Here is a 24,249-nt window from a genome sequence, read left to right as displayed (position 1 = left end):
ACGACCACAACCTACACACGGCCATCCACACAACGCACTTCTCGCACCAGCCGATCTAGTCTGGCTTTGGAAAGCACAAAAACAAAAGATTTACTCTAATTACGTTATTTAACAGGGTAGCATTTTGCTGAGATGGACGTTAATCTGCAAAGTAATTAAGCATCACAAATCATGAAAGGCAGGTTGCAACCTTTTATACCAGATAGGGAATCGCCCACATTACAAAACAGATCATACACAATGCTACCACCTCCGCGCCTTCACAGCATCCCCGCATTCGCCTCCACCACCTCTGCAAAACCCCCAACCGGAGGGGGTGCTTCAGCAATCGCTTACAAATCATGCAGTTGCAACGTTTATTATATTAACATCTCTTACTAAAGTTTACAAACCTTAATAAATGTTATCCAAGTTACCCTCAATTATTTAATTGAATATCTTTTTTCAATTATATAATTGGGAGGGACTTTTGGAGCTGGGAATCCCAAGACCCAAATCTGTGCTCAAAGTTCACCTTATGCACCCACTACGTTGCTCTAGTCATGGGCGCTGATTTTTTAAGGCCAATTTGGGCGGGCAGCATCGTTTCCAGAGAGAGGGCCACAACAAAAAAGACTTTGTGCAACGTTTCCAATCGTTTCGTGCCCGTTGCGTTGATATTTCCATTGTTTCCAAGCCGTTTTGAGCTTGGCAGGGTCTAGAAACGTCATATCCACGTTTCTAGCCGCTACAACTCAATGGGTGTGGGTGTGGGTGTGGGTGTGGGTGTGACACCTGCTGGCCAAACAAACAGAAACTTCTAAACCAACAAGTTTAATCATTTGCTTCTTTCATGGCAAAATGTGTATATACAGGCGAAGACTGCTCCAGAGCAGGTAATTAAAAACAAACCCTTGTTGCTATGGAGAACACAATACACAAATGTTGCTATCTCTATGTTGATAGTCCTACAGAAAGATATAAGTTGTGCATGCAACGAGGCGGCCATGACACTTAGCCTGAAAACGAAAAAAGGTGACAATACACCATCTACAGGAGAAGAAAACCACCAGCCCTTTGATAGATGAAGGGTACGGCGCCACGATGAGCCTGAAATAAAGCAATACCAATCATTATGAAACTTGAAGGGGGAGAGAGAGAGAGAGAGAGAGAAGCTGTAAGAGAGAGAGATTACCTCATGGAAACCTTAACCTCTTCGGATGTATCCCCGTGTATTGGCAGAATCAGCCAATTCAGTGCAACTTCTGTGATAACTGGATTGCAACGGTTCAGTATATTGCAAAGAATAACGATACAACATCCCCCAGCAGAGTGGTCAAATGTACGTTTGACCAGAAAAAGCCTGGAGCTTCACAAAAAATACAACCACAGAAAAGCCTGTACAACGAGAACTCTCAAGTAGACACCATTGTTTTTAGATGATATCTAGCTTTCTGTCATATCTAGCTTTCTGTGAGTGAGGTACACTCTTCTCGGAACTGATGTGTCACGAGCTTATAATCATCTTGTTTTAAGATGATATCTAGCTTTCTGTGAGGCACACTCTTCTCGGAACTGGTATGTCAGGAGCTTATAATCATCTTGTTTTCAGATGATATCTAGCTTTCTATGAGGCACACTCTTCTCGGAACTGGTGTGTCAGGAGCTTATAATCATCTTGAAGAAAAGTCACACACCTCTATTGACTGTCCTACGGGCCTTCAAATGTTCTCGTCCGTTTCTTTAACCAATCCATCATCTCCTTATTTACACTGGTGCGCTGACATATTGAATCCATCATAGGACTCCCAAAAAGCTGTCGATTGTTTTTAAACTCCCAGAATAGTTGACCTTTCCACTTCCATTGCCTTTGTGGTTTTTGTTCCTGAATGCAATACAACATTCCTCTCTCTCTCTCTCTCTCTCTCTCTCTCTCTCAGAATGTTCAGCTTATGCCACTATCCACACGTTTTTCCCACATATTTGAGACCATTCACACTTTCCTCGCACAAAGGGGAAAGAACATAGCTGTCTCCACCTTCATTAACAAAGTACTCCGGCATCAAGAGCATAGTTGCATAGAAATGTGTTTCTATATATATATATATATATAGAGAGAGAGAGAGAGAGAGAGAGAATATATATATATATATATATATATATGTATATATAGAGAGAGAGAGAGAGAATATATATATATATATATATTCTCTCTCTCTCTCTCTCTCTCTCTCTCTCTCTCTCTCTCTCTCTCTCTATATATATATATATATATATATATATATATATATTCTCTCTCTCTCTCTCTCTCTCTCTATATATATATATATATATATATATTCTCTCTCTCTCTCTCTCTCTCTCTCTCTCTCTCTCTCTCTCTCTCTCTCTATATATATATATATATATATATATATTCTCTCTCTCTCTCTCTCTCTCTCTCTCTCTCTCTCTCTCTCTATATATATATATATATATATATATATATATATATTGTATCAGCCACATGGCTACCTATATCATATCCATTGACACATGTTTTCAACATGGGTTGCTAGTTTCTTTTCCAGTTTCGTTCCGTGACTCAGTAATTCTCATGGAGATACAGTACTACAGTTTGGTCTCAAGACCCTTTGGCCTTCTGAAGACGTTAATATATCATTTCATTTCTCTCTCACCAGCTACAGATCCGGGCTTGATTTCCCAATATAGAGAGGCACCCACACAGGTGGTGGATATTGAGGCCAGGTTGAGCCTGGACACATAGGTTCTTTTGCTACCTGCTTTATCGTACACAGATGGTCTGTGGTACATTGACCCTGTCTATTCTTTCAGCAGCTGGTCTTTTACTTTTTTCGTGGTTTACTCATGGATCACATGTAAACAGCTTTTTGGTCTCATATACCCTTTGGGTCTTTCTTAGACGTTAATAATCTCTCTCTCTCTCTCTCTCTCTCTCTCTCTCTCTCTCTCTTTTCCAGTTTCGTTCCGTGACTCGGTAATTCTCATGGAGATACAGTACTACAGTTTGGTCTCATAGACCCTTTGGGTCTTTCAAAGACATTAATAGAATCTCTCTCTCTCTCTCTCTCTCTCTCCACGCTGCCTGACTCTCTCTCTCCACGCTGCCTCTCTCCCTGTTCGCTGTACGCCGCCGCCGCCGCCACCCTGCTCTCTTCCCCCCTCCCCGCCATTTCGCCTGCCCGCCTGTTTCGCTCGCATCTCTCTCTCCCTGTTCGCTGTACGCCGCCGCCGCCGCCACCTCGCTTCCCCCCTCCCCGCCATTTCGCCTGTGCCTCTGCCCACCTCTCCCTCCCCGCCATTTCGCCTGTGCCTCTGCCCACCGCTGCCCTGTTCGCTGTACGCCGCCGCCGCCGCCACCCTGCTCGCTTCCCCCGCCTGCTGACCTGTTCGCTGTACGCCGCACAGGTCTGCTGGCAATGGTCACCCTTGCTCTCCATTAGGCTGCGTGCCTTTTGCCGCCCTTTCCCCACCCACCCTTGTTGCCGCCCTGCCTTGTTGCCGCCCTTTCCCCACCCACGCTTTCCCTACCCACGCTTTCCCTACCCACCCTTGCTCAGGCCCCCAAGGCAGCAGCATAACTCTCTCTCTCTCACTTCTTCCATGGCTTCACCCTTGCGCAACCCGACGAAGGCGACCTTTATGGTCACAAACAAGAGGATAACAAATGTGGAAAAGGAAATGAAGGAATGGAAGGCAGAGATGGAGGGATGGTGGAAGGAGAAAGCAAGCTTTCTCCAAATGGTATTCAATGAGGGTAAGCGGTGGAAAGAGGAGAAGGAGGACCTCATAGCGGAAGTCAAAGACCTTCACGGGGAAGTCAACACGCTCAAAGGCGTAATTTCAGCTCTTCAGAGGGAGCTTGCAGAGGCCAAGGCAAATGGTGGACTTGAAGAAGGTGAAATTCAGCCATCCATGATAGAAGAGCTCAAGGTTATCAAGGAACAAGTACGGGCAATTAAGGAAGAAGAGAAGCAACAGGAAGCAAAGACTTCCTCATGGGTGGAGGTCATCACCAAGACGCAAAAGAAGATGGATGAAGCGGAGAAGTGGATAGAGGTCGCCAAGAAGGGTAAAGGTAAGGAGATAACAACCCCTACACCTACAATCATTAATATGACTTTGGAAGAGGAACAACGAAGACGTACACGTGCTTTGCATGTGAGGATTACCGGCCTTAAAGACGGGGATAAAGTTGAAGAGGAGGTGAAAGAGCTTATGGTGTTGATGGGGATTGACAGTCCGACACACGCAAAAGCCTGGAGAGTGGGCAAAAAAAGCGGAGGCAACGGGGAAACATCAAAGGAAAGAGCTCTCATACTTCGCTTCCCTTCTATTGAGGCGAAGAAGGAGTTCTTGAAAAGACGACCCACTTTAAAGAATACAGGCATTTTTCTTGGTGATGATCTTACTCTTTCACAGCTTGCACATATGAAGGAAGTCATGCCAGAGATTAGAGCAGCAAGAGAAAAGGGTAAGATAGCATTTTATAGAGAAGGGAGGGTGGTCATCGTGGAGCGACGCTCTACATGACGGTGCGAGACCTATGGGACCAAATTAAAGCTGGCAGCCTGGAACTGCAATGGATCCCTCAGACTTGATGTAGGTGCCTTTGAGGACAGCTTTACAGATAGAGATATAGTCTTCTACTCGGAGACTCACCAGGCCCCTGGTCAGATGATGCCACAGGTGACAGGATACAGATGGGAGACAGCTTGCAGAGTAGGGACGAGATCGGTACACAGTAGTAGAGGATCAGGAGGGGTGGCAGTTCTTTTCAGGGAGGAGCTGCAACCGCTTATACACATAGTTCGGAGAGATGATCAGGCCAGATATATGTGGGTGAGACTGAGGGCCGACACAGGCAGATTCCTGTATATTGCCATATGCTATTTTGCTCCTAGTACATCGACATATGCAGCACCTAGAGGGCAGTCTCCTTTCTCTGTGCTAGATGATGACATATGGGAGTTCTCTAGGGATGGAGACATCATCCTGCTAGGGGACTTTAATGCCCGGACGGGCAACCGCCAGACAGCCTTTTATGATACCTCGGAGGAGATGCTGAGAGAGCTGGACACTCTGGATATGGGATTAGACAGACGCTCACAGGATGTGGAGTGCACAGAGTATGGGAGATATTTGGTAGATATGGGGACTGCACATGGGTTGGCCATACTTAATGGCTTGCAGAGGTTTCCGTCAGCAGCTGGATTTACTTGCTTTCCACATAGACATGGTGCTAGCACAGTGGATTATGTTATGGCTATGCCCAGCTTTGTTTCATGCATTGAGGACTTCACAGTTGGATCTCGGCCCATTGGGGTAGTAGTGGATCATGCATTGTTGACATTGACTATCTCTTTTCACTTTACCACAGCTCAGAGGACACGAGGGGCAGATCACACTCAATATACTTTTACCTCAGAGACTGATGCTGTCTACACAGATGGGATTTATAGACGTCTGTACACAGAGGAGCCAGGGAGACCTTTGGAGGAGTTGACCCATATACTGACAGAGACTTTACATGATGCAGCGAGAGAGGCATATCCACATACTCGGCCTGGACAGAGACAGCATTCTAGATGTATGCCCCAGAACAGCTGGTATGATGAGGAGTGCAGAGAGACCAGAGCCCGACTGCAGCGGGAGGTTGCTTTGGGAGTCACTACTTACCGACAGTCACGTATTGCCTTCCGACGCCTTGTGCGAAGGAAGAAGCGGGCCTTCCTTGCTCAGCTAGAGCAGGAATTATACCAGCTGTTCTTGAGCCAGGATTCGAGGGAGGCTTGGCGTCTGTTTCATGAGTCCTCCCCTGCTTTGGCCATCACTTCTACAGAGGTCTGGGGTAGTTATGCAGCATCTCTATATACAGTTCCTGGACAGACACCTTTTCCTGACCCGCCAGCACCATGCCCACAGACATGTACTTTCTTTACCGCAGAGATGGTAAGGAAGGCCATTGATAGGATGAAGACTGGGAGAGCATATGATCACGATGGATTGGTTGCTGAGCACTTTATTCATGCGAGAGACATGCTGGCAGAGCTTCTAGCAGTGATGTTCAATCGTGCTATGTGCGAAGGCTTACCCGAGACTTGGAGTAGGTCCACCATCGTGCCTATCTTCAAGTCAGGGGACCCTATGCAGCCAGGGAATTATCGCACTATTATGATTGGTCACACACTAGCACGATTGTATGCATCCATTCTTGAGCAGCAGTTGAGTAGATGGGCAGAGAGAGCTGGCATTCGAGCAGAGGGACAGGCAGGGTTCAGGAGAGGTTTCTCTACTCTTGACCACATCTTGACTCTCCGGGCCATTATTGAGGAGGGCAGGTCGCATGGGCGACGGATTTATTGTAGCTTTGTGGACTTCCGCAAAGCATTTGATACAGTGCCCAGAGCCAGATTGATGAGGCGATTACAGGAGATGGGGGTACCCACAGAGCTCATATGGGGAATTATGGCTTTATACAGATCAGTTGCAGGACAGGTACGCACCCCAGAGGGGGTCTCTACTTTGGTTCACTCCACTATAGGAGTGAAGCAAGGTTGCCCGTTATCTCCTTCACTGTTTGGTATGTATGTGGATGAGGCTTCTGACTACATTGAGAGATTGGGGGACAGAGGAGCCCAGCTAGCAGGTACATGGATCCCACTATTGTTATATGCTGATGATATTGTGTTGATCTCTGACTCTCCTGAGGGTATGCAGCGTCATCTGGATGCTTTACATGAGTTTGCACATGATAGTGGATTGTCTGTCAACCTTGGCAAAACCAAGGTTATGGTGTTTAACACCACGCCACAGTGGGTTAGGCGATCAGCTCCCACATTTACATATGGGCAGGAGATTGTGGAGTATACAGATGCATATACATATCTTGGGGTAGTATTCAGTGGGCCAGTGTTTTCGATGAGGAGAGCAGCAGAGACTAGATTGACTAGAGCACATGCAGCCCTGGGTGGTTTGGAGAGGATGTGTTCGCAGGTTCAGTTTCAGGAACCTCGAACAAAACTCTGGCTTTTTGACACTCTAGTGACATCAGCTATGCTTTATGGAGTGCAGATATGGGGACCTTCAGTGGGCCATCACAGCGCAGGCGGGTGGAGAGGTATGGAGAGGCCTTTGGTATCTATGATTGCTAGGCTTATTAGAGCCAAGGCTGTGGTACCTCATGAGATTATTCGAGCAGAGCTTGCGGCTGCCCCTCTGGTGATTGAGGCTCTTACGAGATCAGTCTCCTACATACATGGCTTGTGGGATCTCCCCCGAGACAGATATGCACGCCTCGCCCTGGAGTCCTCCCGACAGTTAGCTTTACAGGGAGACACGGCTTGTTGGTATGGACAGATGACATCTTGGTTCCAGGCACATGGTTTTAGCATGGACAGATTGCCTCCCTTCCAGTATTCTCTGGAGGCACCCTCTCTCACTCTTACACGGACAGAGATTACCAGACTCATCCGTCAGGATTTAGTTCAGCTGGACATTAGGAGGACATGGATACAGCCGACTGAGGAGCTGGGCACGAAGATGGCTTTCTACAGAGAACATTTTCTTCAGCTCACAGCAGATGGTTTTGTGATCAGACCCAGTTACATGGATGTACACTTGTCTCATGCAGTACGATGTGCTATTGGTCAGATTCGCACATCCTCACACCAGCTTGAGATTGAGATTGGCCGATATAGAGGTATACCAACTGAGGCCAGGATATGCCGAGTATGCCATGGGGAGCCAGAGACAGAGCTGCATTATATATGCCATTGTACTACATACTATGAGATACGTGGTCGTTTCCACTGTTTATTCAGAGAGGGTTTTGGACCACTTTCCAGAGTCATGGGGTACCAGGACCAGAGGTGTTTGGGATTGTTCTTGCTTGAGCTGCGGAGACATAGAGATAGCCTGCTTAGGCGCACAGAGAGCCAGACTCAGAGGCACATTACAGACTTCTTTAGTCCGGCCATCACTGCGCCAGATGGACCACAGCAGCAGCAGGACATGGATACCGCCCACACCAGGGGTACACTGATTGATCGTGCGATTGAGCTTGGGTGGTCCAGACGCCCACGACCACGGAGGAGGGCATCCCAGCATAGACGGAGGTTGCAGCGGCAGATTCGGATTATTCTTGCGAGGCATGCGAGACACCCAGTCAGGGTGCTGACCACAGAGGATATTGAGGAGATCCGCCAGTGTCCGATGCGGCACATATTATGAGATGGAGGTACCTCCATAGTGTACCTTCCAGTTCCAGTTTCATTTTCTAGGTGCCAGTAGTATCATCTTTATTTTTCATTTTCTGGGTTTTTTTATCCAGACATTGTATCAGATCCACCATGATGTAACTTTTGGTCTCATAGGTCATTATGGCCTTTTGAAGACGTTAATATAACATTTCATTTCATTTCATTTCTCTCTCTCTCTCTCTCTCTCTCTCTCTCTCTCTCTCTCTCTCTCTCTCTTGCCAGCTCCAGATCCGGGCTTGCTTTCCCAATATAGAAAGGCACCCGCACAGGGTGGATATTGAGGCCAGGTTGAGCCTGGACACACGGGTTCTTTTGCTCCCTACTTTATCGTACACAGGTGGTCTATGTGGTACATTGACCCTGTCTATTCTTTCAGCAGCTGGTCTTTTACATATACCCTTCGGGTCTTTCTTAGACGTTAATAAAATCTGTGTGTGTGTGTGTGTGTGTGTGTGCGCGCGCGCGCGCGATGATGTCGCAGTGCATGTGGGCTGCCACATGTTGCCCCTTTTTATCATAAAAGGAACAGGCACCAAGAAGGTTGGGATATAGGTGCTGATGGTGCCTTTTCAAAAACCAACAAGGTTTCAATGATGTTGATGGTTATTATTATGTTTCTATCGTGATGATGACATTGTCTTCAGACAAAAAGCATCAAAAATTTGAATAAGCAATAATATGAGTATTGAATCAACAGCAAGACCATGTGTACAAATGGTTAGCACCTTGCACTTCACTACACAGCTGAAAAAATAAATCAAGGGAGCATTACTGACCATTCTTCTGAACATCTTCAGACGATCCATGCTGCCATACACAAGCCGCTGTTGGTTAGACTTTGCATAGCAAGATGTTGGATCAGGAAGAATGAGGCAGCCCCTCCAGGCTTTTGCTAAGCCAGCCCCAGGCTCAGCAACATTATGTTTATACCAAGAAATAAGCTGCCCAAGCACGTAATCTTTGCTGTATGTTTTTGCCCACTCCACTGAGGATGATGCTAATTTATGAGCGTGCTTTGGACCCAAATCTAAAGGGCTTATTGTTAAGGGAGGAGACTCAAAAGTAAGATAATCCTGCATAACACAAATCAGCACACACTTAAATTGTGTGCAAGTTACAAGAAAGGAAGTAAAACGGCAGACAAGGGAACCATATAAAGCTTTGATGGTGAAGATTGAAGAGCTGTAAATCAAAAGACACTCTTCCAATACCTGACTTGTGAAGAATAGCTTTGTATAAGCATACATGTGAATGAGATCAGCAGCTGCATCATGACGACTCACACATGCTATGGGTGCTTTGCACAGCTCATCCCTTAGCCTGATTCAAGGTTCATAATAGGTTGGAAACCCAAGAGAAGAGCAAGCCACCAATAGCACACCATAAGGGGCCACATAACTTAATTCCAGGATCTTACCATAGAAGGGATTGTCGCAGATTCTTTTCTACATTCCCTGATTGTGATGGTTCGTGTTCACGCACTTTGCGCTTGAATTCTGACAACTCCTCCTTTGAGCTGTGGTAAGCCATACCATGGAGAAGGTCTGCCACAACTGAATTCTCGTGCTTCCAAATCAAGGCAACAACCTCTGCAGGCTCCAGCTTCCTCAAGGGGGGAGGAGCAGTCTTTGGGTCATCATATAGCTTCTTAAATACATACTTTACCTGTGATCAAGACACGAAGGTTACCAGGCTGATGGTGCATCAAGAAAAACTCGAGATGCTACATATCCCTCTAGAATGAACACTGATATTTGCCTTTCATACCTTGTCAAGAGTGATGGCTAGATTCTGAAGCCTTGTGTTGAAGACACCGTCTGCCTGTTCAGCCAACACAGCTTAATTTCTTGGAAAAGATAATACTTTAATCATTCTAGATTACATTTAAGCATTGAAGCTACACACTTGGATTTCTGCCTCAAAAGCCTCGGATTCGCCAGCTCTATCCATTCTTCTTTCATTTTGGATATGTTTCAGGATTTCACTCGGTAGGTGCTTCCGTTCTTTATTTACAAACCTCACCTGCAGTTCAAAATAAATCTGCAAGTTTTAAAATCTCCTTCAGATCAAAAAAATCTGATTCATCATTCCATGACCGACACATGCATACCACTCCTGCAGCATATTTTATGGTCCACCCAGGCAACCCATCTAGCAGGCAAGAACCTAAGCCTGCTTGCTGAAGAACATCCCAATCTTCCTTTGTTGCAAGACCAGCTATGGAAGCTTGCAGCAACAAATGATGCCGATGTAGCAAACCATGTTTGTCTTTCATAATCTACGAGATCCAAAACGAAAGAACTCATTGAGACGATGGAAGCTTTGAGCACAAACAATCTACAATATAAACAGTAACAAGAGACACTCCTTTGGGAGTTTTCCTTGGATGCTGAATGCCTCCCAGTGCCTAAGGGTTGGGATTGTCGACTTCAATCATGGAAGGTAAAATTGGTACCTCTTGAAAGGTTTCAGGACCTGCAAAATTTAGGTAGCTTCCTCTACATACATGGCTACCACATAAGCATACTGATGTCTCATGCTCCTCTTTGCTCTGGGAAAAACAAAAGAATAACCAGGCTCACTTGGTCTGGAAGACTATGATTGCAATACAACATAAACGTACAGCAATAGATTCAAAAAACCTCAGTAATTGAGTTGTAATCAAAGGTGAGCTCCTCCCCATACTCTACAGAACGAAGGGTATAAACACCAATTTGATACCGTCCATTCACAGCTGTGACCCTGTTCCCCAAAATATGATGCACATCAGACACTGAGTGAGAAATTCTCACATATTTACCTCTAGAAGTGGGAAATTTGGGCCTCAAAGAGCCTCGTTGCTCCAAGTCTCAGGCCTACACATCTAGATACAAAGGGAAGTGGTTGATATGTACCTGGCCTCACAATTTGGTCGACAAGAGTGGCATATCCTACTTGCATAGTTGGCTTTATGCATGGCATCAACTACCACCAAATCATAGCCTAAAGCATCCCCCTGCACACTTCAGCTAGTGAAAAGTCCAGTAATGAAATTTTCTGCAACATCATGTGGATAAGAACATGCATAGCCATGTAATGAAACCACAACATTAAGCAGCATTTAACAATGGAGAGGTGACACACTAGAAACCTTTGGTCTCTCTAGAAAAATGTTGTAAAACTCCGGGGCAGGATCCTTATCCTTTTTTTGGAGTGACCTTATCGCATCCTGTTTCTCAAACCATCTCCAAGCGGGATATACCTATTAAAAAGAAGACACACACTCTCTCTCTCTCTCTCTCTCCCTCTCTCTCTCTCTCAATCTCTCTCTCTCTCACACACACACACACACACAAACACACAAACACATTGCACCTAGGTTAATTGGGGTACATTGTGCAATGAATATTTGGGTTCTCTTCATTGCACCAGGGTTAATTGGGGTATATTGTGCATGTGAATATTTGGGTTCTCTTCATTGCACCTGGGTTAATTGGCGTATATTGTGCAAGTGAATATTTGGGTTCTCTTCATTGCACCTCAGTTAATTGGGGTATTGTCACGACCCTGTGTATTTGTACAAGCGTATTCGAACATGTGGGCATGGTGGTCAGAATGCAGGACACAATTGTGTAGGACATTTATTGAATGTTCACACTTGGGGCCAAATGATTAAAGTTGGGCCAAATGAAAAAAGTCTCTTTTCATAACTCATGGGGACAAAGGATTTAAAACCTTTAAAAATTAAAAGAACCTCCTTTTTTGTGGATTGTGGCTCTTTTGGGAGGGGTCACGTTATTTTTGGAGGGGAGGGGGCGGCTTCTTTTGGAAAAGAAGGGGACACTTACTTTTTTGAAAGGCTGGCGGACTGTTGAAGGGGCGCCCAGGGGCTGAACAGCAGGATTCATTCACCTCTTTGCAATAGGCCGGCTGCAACTGGACGGGTGGTGTTCTCTCTATCTGGGTAGCACCGGCTGAAGCTACAGGCGGGCTGGTTGCAGAAAACGCACACAAGTGCTCAACTGCTGGACTGCAGACGGTTGAAAGAGGGGAGGCGCAGGACTGCACTCTCTCTCTCTCTCTCTCTTCGTGAGCAGGGCTGGCTGCAGAAACTGCCCAGCCAACAGGTTCCTCACACTCTTTTTCTCTCTCTCGTGAAGAGTGGCAGGTTGCATGAGAAACAGGGGGGGGGAGGGGTATTGTTGAACAGAGACAGCCGACTATTATTCTCTCTCTCTTTCTTTTCACAAGCTAGTGAGCGGTGTCAGACGCACACGAGCTAAGAGTTCCTCTTCCTCCGGCTCATGGGCTATTCGGGAGTGTGTCTCCTGGTCCCTTGTGAGAGGAGGGATTTGCAGCCTAAGAGGGCAGAAACAAGAGCAAATCTAGCATGTTTTTGGAAGAGTCTACGGGCTGATGTATGGCTGTGTTTTTGCTATGTGCATGGGCCAATTGGATGCGTATTTAGGGCCTCGTGGATGTACTATCTTGGCAGATTAGAGGTGAATAGGGCTGTGTGAAACCTCTATGCTAAGAGGACCAGAGGACTGGCAGTTTGGACATGCATATGTATAAGCCATGTATGGCCATGATGAACTCTTCCATGAATGTGAATAAAGAAATACCGAAAGGGGCACCAAGCTTTGGGGGCAATAGGTGTCATTGTTTTTTGTAGGAGCACTCTAGCTCCCTTTTGTCTGTCCTATTTGCTAACTTACAGCTGTGTTTGGGTGACTACTAGTCTACCGCACTTTGGTTTCTACTAAAGGCCGGTTTCAAGGTTCCGTTGCTAGGACCATCACCAACTTTCCCAGAGTCAGCTCGTGGTTGTCTCGAAGAAAGTCGTTGCTGAAAATTTCAGCAAGATGCCTGATCAAGAGGATGACTATGACTATGACTATGACTATGATGATGAGGAAGAGCAAGAGACCACTCCTGAGAGGACTGAATCTGAGGATGTACTTGCAGGAGAACAGGCTGCAGTAGATGCACGTTATGAGGGATGTAACGTAGCCAGAAGATATGCCAAGTAAATAGGAAGAGGATGCCCGATTGGTAGGGGCAGTGGATGTGCTCATGCAGCTCATGCAAAGTGAGAAGTTTGCTGAATTTATGAGGGCCCCTTCTGAGCCTAAGAAGAAGAAGAAGAAGGTGCGTTCTAGGAACCCACCTCAAGGCAGCAGTAGTGCTATCTCACAGGATCTTGCTTTTGGACAATTTCCTATCATACAGAACACTTATGGTGCAAACCCACAGAATTCCTTTTTCGGGCAGCCACCTATTCCACAGCAATCTTTGCATCCAGGCTAATTTGGCAGTGGTTCCGTGTTCCAATCTATGACTGGGAGTTATCCTCAAGGAGGTATGGGAATGCAAGGGAATTTTGGAGCTAGTCTTCAGCCTGGTATGTAAGGCAACATGTATGGTGGTATGCAGCCCGGAATGCAAGGGAATATGTATGGGGGCATGCAACCCGGAATGCAAGGAAACATGTATAGGGACATGCAGCCCGGTATGCATAGTAGCATGTTTGCAAACATAGGAGGATCAACAGGATTGCATGGTATGCAAGGTGTGGGAACTGGCAATGTTGACCCTAGTATGGGCATGAACGCATGGGGTAGCAATCTTGTGAAGCCACTTCCTTACGATAATCTATTGCCTCTGGGTAAAGCGAAGGATTATAAGGAAGGGGGAGCTACAGTGAAATTTGACACATTCAGTAGGCTCAATGCTCTAACCTTTTTACAACAATTTGATGTTGCCTTTTCTAGTGGCAATTACACTAAGTCCTCGAAAGTGAGAAAAGCCGCGACTTTTCTCAAGGACAATGCATTGCAGTGGTGGTCCACTCTTCTTTTGCAGGGCATAGCACCATCTACTTGGGTACAATTTAAATAGGTATTCTCTTCCGTGTGGCTTACATCTACATTTGAGGTGGATGTAATGACAACGTGGCATAAGTTGGATGTATCGAAGTGTGAGAATCTTGAGGATTATAACAAGAAGTTTTGGGAAGCCTAGTTACTTCTTATCGTGCAGTGCCACTGTCTGAGCAGGTTGAGAAGTATTGTTGTGGGTTGCCCAAGGAAGTGCGTGACTAATGCATTAAGACCGGAGTAACAAATATGTCGCAAATGATAAAGAATACCATGACGCCAAATTCGTTACTCATTGGGGTTTCAACTGGATTTAAGGGCAACAAAAGCACTGGAAAGAAAACTGAGAAGTTAGGGCATGCATCTCGGGATGCAATAGTGGCTGCAAAGAAGCGGTGTAAGATGTTACCAATGCCTAAGAGAACTCCCGAGGAGAAACAAGCTTTGTTGGATGCCAAGAAATGCTTTTTCTGTACCAAAGAGGAACATATGTCTTTCAATTGTCCTTAGCGTAAGTGCAACAAAGACTCTGACACTAAAGAGAAGCCCAAGACTAAGAAAGCAAAGCCTTCTCTAGGGTTCGTTCCTGATCTTGTTGGGGAACAGCCACATGGTGAGGAGACAGAGTTGTGCAGGACATGGGACAAGGTCAAAGATCAAAATGCTTTGATCTTCTTTGACACAGGTGCTAGAGCCAACTATACCTCACCAAATTTGGCTGGTAGATTGGGGATCCGTGCAAAGGACATGGGGCCTATGTATGAGGCTAATATGGCTTAGTGAGGAGTTTTATATCATGCCACTTGATGGATGTGATGTTTTGTTGGGTATGCCATGGTGCCATAGGGTACATGCGGTGGTGGATACGTACAACAGGAAGATTACTTTGACTCATAGAGGGAAAGAGCACATTTTGGATGTAAAGCTTAAAGGGGAATCTATTCCTATTGTATCAGCTTCGGCCATTTCATCAGGAATGAGAAAGCATCTTTCCGCGTACTTGGTTTTTGTTAAGGATGCAAAACATGATGAACCTCAATCTAATTTGTCTATGTTAGATAAAGACAGGACCGATTTCCTACGTGAGTACCAAGATTGCTTTTCTGAGTCATTGCCATGAGAGCTTCCTCTGGAAAGACCAGAAGATCATGCTATTGATCTTATACCAAATAGACCGCCATATCGTGTTAGTGCAGCCCAACAAGAGGAAATCATGAGCCAAGTACAGGAGTTGTTGAAAAAGGAGTTGATCCAGCCAAGCTCATCACCCTTTTGCTCACATGTGCTCTTGGTGCAAAAGAAAAATGGTTCTTGGCGCATGTGCATAGATTACAAGGCGCTAAACAAGAATAACATCAACAATCGATTCCCTATTCCGAGGATCGATGACATTTTGGACCCCTTACAGGGCTCCACAGCCTTTAGTCCGATAGACTTGAAAAGCAAGTATCACCAGATCCGCATTAGACCCGAGGATGTACATAAGACAGCATTTCGGACCACCTTTGGGCTATATGAGTTCTTGGTCATGCCCTTTGGCTTGACAAATGCTCCCGCCACCTTTAATAGGATGATGGACAAGATTTTCCGACCTCATCGAGCGTTTGTGGACATATTCTTTGATGACATGATTGTGCATTCACGCTCAGAGGAGCATAGGGAGCATTTGGCCACAGTGTTTGAGGAACTCCGGAAGCATAGGTTGGTCATAAATGGCAAGAAGAGTGAATTCTTCTTGGAAGAAACACACTTCTTGGGGTACATCGTGTCTAAAGACGGAGTCCGTATGGATCCTTCGAAGGTCGAAGCAGTTCTTAATTGGCCATATTTGAGGACCGTGCATGATGTACGCAGATTTTTTGGATTGTGTTCCTACTACAAGCAGTACATACGGTATTTTGCTAAGATTACTTCGCCCCTTCATGCTTTGACAAAGAAGGAAACTGTGTTTCGATGGGCTGATTAGGAAATTACAGTCTTTAAGAAGCTTAAAGAAAAGCTTTCTTCGGATCCCGTATTGGTGCTACCGGATCTCCGAAAGGCTTTTGTTGTCCAATGTGATGCATGTGGGAACAACATTAGGGCAGTTCTGATGCAGAAAGAACATGTGATAGTTTATGAGAGTCACATATTACAGAATGCCAAGAAGCATTTATAGGTCTATGAGAGAGATGTTGGCTGTAATTCATGCTCTTTCTACATGAAAACACTATTTGCTTGGGGCTGATTTCACTATGCAGACAAATCATCAGACCTTGTGTTATTTCCTCACGCCGCAAACTAAGCTTTCTGAGAAGCATATGACATGGGCCAACTTTTTGTCCATGTTCCACTTTCAGATTGTGCATGTGGAAGACAAAAAGAATGTTGTGGCAAACGCTTTGTCACGCAAGCCAAAGGTCTCGGCAGTTTCACTTGCTTATCATCATGAGCTTAATGAGATGAAAGAGCAGTATGTGCAGGATGAGGATTTTGTCAAGTTCTATGATCAAATGTCTGAGGGTTAGCGGCATGACCATTATACTCTCACGGATGGCTTTTTGTTGATGCATGGTAGACTGTGTTACCAAGCAGTTATGATTGAAAGTCATGCTCCACCGTATGCAAGTCATAAAGACATTGAGGCCATGGTAAAGGCAGTTGAGGCTTTCTTTTATTGGCCGACCTGAGGAGGAATGTTGATGCTTTTGCTAAAGCATGCATCACATGTCTGGTGGGGTAAAGGCATTATGCCCACCCTTATAGTGTGTACTAGCCCATAAGTTTTATAGTACATAGTACACTTAGTACTTTTAATGTACTAAGTGCACTATGTGTACTAGTGCAAATATACATGTGTGATAGGGGAGTCACACACTCATACTGTGAGTTGACTTATCCCCACATCTCTCTCTCTCTCTCCCTTCTTCTCTATGTGTGTCTCCCACATTAAACCCTACTCTCTACAGCTGAGCTCTTCAGAGCTCCTTCAACTGGTATCAGAGCTGCGGTTGTGTCCGTGTGTGTGCGGGTGTGCGGAGTCGTCTTCATCGCGAAGAAGAAGCTCGGCTATGGAGCCTTGATCTTGGCACGAGCAGAGGAGATTGCTTGGAGCTTTCTGGTGCTCAACAAGGAGCACGTGCGAAGCGGAGCGCTTCTCTACCAGGCAATCTTCGAAAGCCTCGGACTGAGAAAGGAGCACGTGCGAAGCGGAGCGCTGCCGGGGCTGGAGCGCCTGGTTCTGGTGTGCAACTTCTATCCTCCGTGTCCCGATCCTAGCGTTGTGTTCGGACAGAGCGCCCACTCCGACCTCAACTGTCGCGTGTTGCAGCCCCTTCGCTTCAGCGACTGGATATCAGGTGGTATGACCCCTTCGCAAGCGGCGCAACTGCACCACAACAGCAGCAAAAACTGCAGGAGCCCTTCCAGGAGGCCCTTTCGCTCGCATGGGAACCGCCCCTTACTACCGCAAGCCAGTGCTGTGGCTGACGCAGTCGAAGTCTTCGAATCCATCGAACCCAACTCCAGACTGTCCAGGATGGCGCGTAACAGCATAGTCGTGCTCTACCTCACGGCTTACAATGTTGCCCAGGCATTTGGCTGCAGGCCGCGCGCAAGCAGTCCATCGACGGAGCCTTTGATGCTGCGGGGGACCTCGTTCGCCTTCTGCAACTAGCAGCATTCCTGGAGGTTGTGCATGCCGTCTTAGGCATCGTTCCCAGCAAGGTGCTTCTGCCTTACTGCAATGGGGAGGTCGGTACCACTGGATTGCCGCTGTTGTCTGCAACGTCAAACAGGGTAAAGTCGCAAGGTACCGCCCACCTGCACAAATTACATCCGTACCTGCACAGCAACAGCAATAGCAGCACACGAGTCAGCAAATACGACGCAACCCCCCTTTCTGCAACAAAAAATCAGAAATTGTCTGAGGTATTTGCTTCAATTTTGGGATTTGTTTGTCCATTATCATCAATTGAGCAGGTACAGGTCCTATTGGCTCAGATTTTGAGCAAAAGTGGCAACATCGGGTGACATTGGTCACATTCCGGGTCAATTTGCAGGGAATTGGGTGTCAACATTTGGGGCTTTTGATGTAATTGTGCCATTGGGCATTCATACATGCTGTATGATGTGAGCAATCTCACATTCGGGGCTAAATTGCAGGAAATTGGAGTGCAAATCAAAGGGCTTTTGTGCCAATTGGGTTGTTTTGCATACAGGCACTGGCATTTGATGCTTTGGGCAATGTGTTGATGCCTGTCAAGCACTCAATGTGCCAGTAAATCAAGGGGCTTTTATGTATTGGATGTATATGTGGCCAAGGGAAAAATTTTGTGCTTGTTGAGCTTGGCAAAGCAGCAGGGAAGACTTTTATGCCTTGAACCCTCAGAAATCTACTTGCAGTCAAGGGGCGTTCGCTCAATTTCTGTCCGGGACTGTTGTATGCAGTGGTAGGGACTGTCAAAGTCTTATTTTTACTTTTTTGGACAGCCAGGAGAGCATTTATTGCTACTGTACTTGCTGGTACAGATTTGGTACAACTTTGTACAAGTTTTGGCATGGCTGTACATTGATTTGAGTGAGGAAAAGGCTCATTTTCAGCTGCTGTACTTGCCGGTACAGGTTTGGTACATCATTGGTGAGCACTTAGTACTGTTGTACAGGACTTTCGAAGGGGAACAGAGCACATCTAAGGTGCTGTCATAAATCTGCAGCAACCAGACTTTGGTGATTTTATCACATTCAGTGGGAGGAGAGTTGCATTCGTGCTTCCGCAGTGGGAGATAAACTTTGGGATAACAACTGTGAGCACTTTGTGTGCTTTGGTGCAGTGTTTGCACATCTTGCAGGGAGTGAGGCATTGACTGTGTCAAAGGTTGCATATTGCTATGGCAACCACAGGTGAGAGCTCTTCATTGCTTCACATCAAAAAGCTTGAAGGCTCACATAATTATGACATTTGGCAAACCCAGTGCTATAATGTGTTGCTCCAGAAGAAGCAGCACAAGCCCATCAAAGAAAGGGGTGTAATGCCTGCTTCTCTTACTGCTGAAGAATGGGAAGATATGGATGAGCTGGCAAGATCCACCATCATGTTGTCTGTGTCAGACACTTTACTTTTCAGCATACGTGAAGAGAAGACAGCTTGGGGAATGTGGCAAAGATTGCAGGACTTGTATGCCCAGCAAAGTGCCTCAAGCAAAGTGTATTGGTTGAAGAAACTCATAGGTCTTCAAATGAAGGAAGGGGCGTCTATGACAGCCCATCTAAATGAGTTTAATGGTGTTGTCAGCCAGGTCATCAATCAAAAGTTGGCAATGGACGATGAGTTCAAAGCCACCTTTCTCTTATGTACTTTGCCAGAGAGTTGGGACACATTCAGGACAGCCACTAGCAATTCAAATGTTATACTGTCATATGCAGATGTGGAGGGTGCTCTCCTTCAAGAGAAGATGAACAGGAAGAACAACTCTATTGGAAAGTCCAATGCAATGAATGCACGTGGGAGATCCCAGCAAAGGGGTAAAAGCCAAGAACGGGGAAGGAGCAAGTCCCGCTCCAAAAAGGACTTGGAATGCCATTATTGTGGCAAGAAGGGACATCTCAAAAAGCAATGATACAAATGGAAGAATGATCAAAAGGAAAAGGGCAAAGGAAAAGACAAAGACAAAGATGAAGATGCAAAGCCAAAGGGCAAAAGTGGAGTCAAGATTGAAGAAGTCAATGTGTCACATGCAGGTGACAGTGAGGATGAAGTCTTATTCATGTCTTCACTTGATGCCCATTCACTCCTTGCAAGAGATGGTCATGGTATGCACTCGTGGATCATTGATTCAGGTGCCTCCTTTCATGTCACAGGTTGCAGAGACTTGTTTGTCAGGTACACTGCTGGCAATGAAGGAGTAGTTTATTTTGGGTGACAACCATGCATGCCAGATTCTTGGCAGAGGTGATGTGAGGCTTGTGTTTTCAAATCCTCACAGCTTATGCTCCATGATGTCAGGCATGTGCCTGAGATCAAGAAGAACCTGATTTCTACTGGACAGCTTGATGATGCTGGTTATGTTACCACATTTGGTCGTGGAAAGTGGAAGATTAGTAAGGGCTCACTGGTTGTTGCCAGAGGCTCTAAGGTGGACACTCTTTACTTCATGCATGCTAATGTTTGTCACCATGCTAATGTAAATGCAACCGAGCTGCCAGAAATCTCTATGTGGCATAGCCGGTTGGGACACATGAGTGTCAAAGGAATGGAGCAATTGTCTCGTTTTGGTTACTTGCCTTCTCTAAAGTTCTCAAGTTTTCAGTTTTGTGAGCATTGTATATATGGCAGGCAACTCCAATGCCCCAACAAGAAAGCTCTTGGACAGAAAGATGCTCAGTTAGAGCTTGTGCATACAGATGTATGTGAGATGCCTCAGCTTTCTTTGGGAGGGGCAAAATATTTTGCGTCTTTTATTGATGATGCCACACGCAAGGTGTGGGTTTATCCTCTTCGTTTGAAGAGTGATACATTCTCAGTGTTTGAGAAGTTTGTTGCTCATGTTGAGAATCAAACTGGCAAAACACTGAAGGCTTTGCGTTTCGACAATGGTGGAGAGTATATGTCCAAACAGTTTCAGGACTTTTGTGATGCTAAAGGCATCAAGAGGGAGCTCTCTGCTCCTTATGATCCTCCACAAAACGGGACAGCAGAGAGGACGAACAGGACCATTCAGGAGAAGGTCCGTTCTATGTTGTCACATGCTGCGTTACCTCATGGTTTTTGGGCTGAAGCTGTTATGACAGCCGTTCATCTTATAAACAGGTCACCTAACACGAGGCTTGGTGGGAAAGTGCCAGAGGAAGTATGGACAGGGAAGCCTCCGTCATACAAGCACTTGAGAGTGTTCGGTTGCGTTGCGTACGTGCACATACGCAGGGAAATACGCACCAAACTTGATCCTAAGTCTCACAAATGCATATTCCTACGATATGGTGACAGAGGTGAAATGGGGTATAGACTTTGGGATCCAATGAATAGAAAGATTATACGCAGCAATGATGTCATTTTTTATGAAACATGCATGTATAAGGAGCCTGCAAGGCAACAGGAACCTCGCAGAGTCATCTTTGATGATGATGGACATCATGGACAACAACCAAAGGCTGTAAATCAGCCATTACAGCAACAAAACCAGCCCTTAAATGGTGCTGAAAATGGTCCAAATGGACAGCCAGAGATGGCAGAAGATATCCCTATGGATATCCCACAGTTAGAGGAGATACCGGGCATGATCTTTCAACCTTATGGCATGGAACAGGAGCCACCAATAGGTGATATGCAGGCTGGACAGCAACCTGCAAATGATGGTCGTTGGGTACAGAGGTCCACAAGACCCTCCAGACCCCTGACAGGTTTGTTCCAGGGGTTGACTACTTGATGCTCACTGACTGTGGGGAGCCCTCATGTTATAAGGAGGCTTTACAGAGGGCAGACAAGGCTCTTTGGGAACGTGCTATGAAGTCAGAGATGGATTCTCTCCACAAAAATGGAACATGGAAGTTGGTGCATTTGCCTACAAGCAAGAAGGTTTTGCCATGCAAGTGGGTTTACAGGCTCAAAGTTGCACCTGATGCAAAGCCAAGATACAAAGCCAGGTTAGTGGCTAAGGGCTTCAAGCAGGAATATGGTGTGGACTCTGATGAGATCTTCTCTCCAGTGGTCAAAATGACCACACTTAGAGCTGTATTAGCTTTGGTTGCTCATGATGATCTGGATTTGATTCAGATGGATGTGAAGACTGCTTTTCTTCACGGTGATCTCCATGAGGAGATATATATGCAACAGCCAGAGGGTTATGCAGTAAATGGAAAGGAGAAGCTTGTATGCAAGCTGAAAAAGAGTCTTTATGGGCTCAAACAGGCACCAAGGGAATGGTATCATAAATTTGATACATTCATGAAATCCCAGGATTTCAGAAGGAGTGACATAGATCACTGCTTATACACCAAGAAAGCTTTGGATGGCAGTCTATTGATCCTCATCTTGTATGTTGATGATATGTTGATTGCTGGGAAATCTCGTAAAGAGATGGATGCCTTGAAGAAGAGGCTGCATCAGACCTTTGATATGAAGGATTTGGGTGATGCAAATCACATTTTGGGTATGCGGATACTTCGGGACAGAAATCAACATGTGTTGGTTTTGTCTCAGAAGGAATACATTGGCAAAGTTTTGCAGAGGTTCAAGATGGAAGGGGGGAAGAAGACTAGTACTCCTTTGCCTCCATATGTGAAACTCAGTGCTATGGACAGCCCACAGTCGGATAGTGACAGGGCTGATATGGCCAAGATTCCGTATGCTTCAGCTTGTGGCAGTCTCATGTATGCCATGGTTGCTACCAGGCCGGACATTGCATTTGCAGTGGGAGTGGTTACTAGATACATGGCCAAACTTAGCAAGAAGCATGGGAAGCAGTGAAAGGTGTCATGAGATACCTGAAGGGCACACAGGATATGTGCATCTGCTTTGGCAAACAGGATGCATTAGTGCATGGTTACACGGATTCGGATTATGCCGGTCATCCAGATAACCGGAAGTCTACTACCGGTTATGTTTTTGCATTCACAGGAGGTGATGTGTCATGGATATCCAGGATGCAGAAGTGCACTGCCTTATCTACTACATAGGCCGAGTATATTGCAGCCACAGAGGCTTGCAAGGAGGCATTATGGCTATCTCAGTTAGTGGTTGATTTGGGTTATACAGGGGATATTCCATTGTTGCATTGTGACAGTCAGAGTGCCATCCAGTTGGCAAAGAACCCCGTCTTTCATGCAAAGACGAAGCATGTGGATGTGAAGTATCACTTCATCAGAGAGGTGATAGAGAACAAGCTGATTCAGCTTGTCAAGATTCATACGGATGACAACCCTGCTGATCTGTTGACAAAGAGTTTGCCTCCAGAGCGGTTTGCTCATTGCAGACACTTGATGGGCATTGGATGAGGCCAGTTTCAGCCTTGATATGGCCTTGTATATTATCATGTACATGCTGATTTTTATTTTCCTTCATTTAAGGGCACTTTGCCTTTAAGTGGGAGGTTGTTGGGGTAAAGGCATTATGCCCACCCTTATAGTGTGTACTAGCCCATAAGTTTTATAGTACATAGTACACTTAGTACTTTTAATGTACCAAGTGCACTATGTGTACTAGTGCAAATATACATGTGTGATAGGGGAGTCACACACTCATACTGTGAGTTGACTTATCCCCACATCTCTCTCTCTCTCCCTTCTTCTCTGTGTGTGTCTCCCACATTAAACCCTAACTCTCTACAGCTGAGCTCTTCAGAGCTCCTTCAATGTCAGAAGGTGAAGTTTGGCCGTCAGAAGACACCAGGGTTACTTCAACCTTTACCTATTCCAAATAGACCATGGGAGAGCAGTCCTCGCAAAGAAGTTGCTCGCTGAAGCACACGCTCCCCCCTCCTGCTCGCGCTGCTACCTGCACGCCCTCCCCCCCTTCCCGCCCACGCGTCTGCTCCCCCCCCCCGCCTAGTTTGCTTGCGCGCCCCAGCGCTGTAGCGCCCGCCGCCCCCCTGCTCCTCTCCTTCGCGCCCCCCCTCCATTCTTCAACGCCCACCCCCCCTCCGCCAGCCGTCGCCCTCTCTTTCCCTCCCACCCCCCCCCCCCCCCCCCCCCGGCGGGGGTCTTTTTTTGTCTTCACCGCCTTACCCCCCCCTCCCCTTCTTTCTGTTTTTTCCGTCCCCTAGGGTTTTTTTTTGCCTTCCGCCTTCCCCCTCCGCCCTTTGTGTGCAGCTCGGTTCTTGCAGGACTCTCCGCATTCGCTCCGCCTTCGACATAGCTTCAGACTCTGATGGAGGCTCCTCCCGCCCCACCTCAGAGGGACTCTCTTGCAGCCCCCTCACCCGCCCCTGAGGATACCCCCATTAGGCTTTCTCTTTCGCCAGAAGAGGAAGCGAGCCTCACCGCAGAGGTGGAACGCCTCCAGGCACATTCCACCATCTGCCGTATAGTCGGCACTCGCCCCAGCAGAGGGGAGATCCGGGATCTTCTCCAGGCCCGCCTTCTTGCAGATGTGGGCAAGATCCTGGACGTTCAGCTACTGGGCCGTGGACACTACCAGATCGAGTTCGAGACAGCCC

At 46.3% G+C, this 24,249-nt stretch overlaps 1 protein-coding gene across 3 annotated transcripts in view; it reads right to left on the bottom strand.

The window, feature by feature from the left end:
- Positions 1 to 800: 800 nt before the first annotated feature.
- LOC147627809 (histone-lysine N-methyltransferase ATXR3-like) overlaps positions 801 to 24,249 on the bottom strand; it is a 51,369-nt gene continuing 27,920 nt past the window's right edge. For all 3 annotated transcript variants that reach the window (XM_086814784.1, XM_086814783.1, XM_086814785.1), the window contains 12 exons: positions 11,392 to 11,502; positions 11,156 to 11,256; positions 10,904 to 11,003; positions 10,717 to 10,812; positions 10,372 to 10,539; positions 10,167 to 10,283; positions 10,029 to 10,082; positions 9,679 to 9,926; positions 9,473 to 9,581; positions 9,038 to 9,334; positions 1,175 to 1,864; positions 801 to 1,089 (listed from right to left, as the gene is read on the bottom strand). In XM_086814784.1, the coding sequence (XP_086670910.1) occupies positions 1,691 to 1,864; positions 9,038 to 9,334; positions 9,473 to 9,581; positions 9,679 to 9,926; positions 10,029 to 10,082; positions 10,167 to 10,283; positions 10,372 to 10,539; positions 10,717 to 10,812; positions 10,904 to 11,003; positions 11,156 to 11,256; positions 11,392 to 11,502 (1,575 nt within the window). In that variant the 3' untranslated portion in view covers positions 801 to 1,089; positions 1,175 to 1,690. The remainder of the gene's footprint in view (positions 1,090 to 1,174; positions 1,865 to 9,037; positions 9,335 to 9,472; positions 9,582 to 9,678; positions 9,927 to 10,028; positions 10,083 to 10,166; positions 10,284 to 10,371; positions 10,540 to 10,716; positions 10,813 to 10,903; positions 11,004 to 11,155; positions 11,257 to 11,391; positions 11,503 to 24,249) is intronic.

The sequence above is a fragment of the Cibotium barometz genome, chromosome 20 (assembly GCF_041138505.1).
Source record: "Cibotium barometz isolate CiBa-2024 chromosome 20, ASM4113850v1, whole genome shotgun sequence".
In the NCBI taxonomy this organism is placed as follows: Eukaryota; Viridiplantae; Streptophyta; class Polypodiopsida; order Cyatheales; family Cibotiaceae; genus Cibotium; species Cibotium barometz.
Note: the sequence above shows the minus strand (reverse complement) of the source record. Positions and strands in the feature narration are given on the sequence as shown.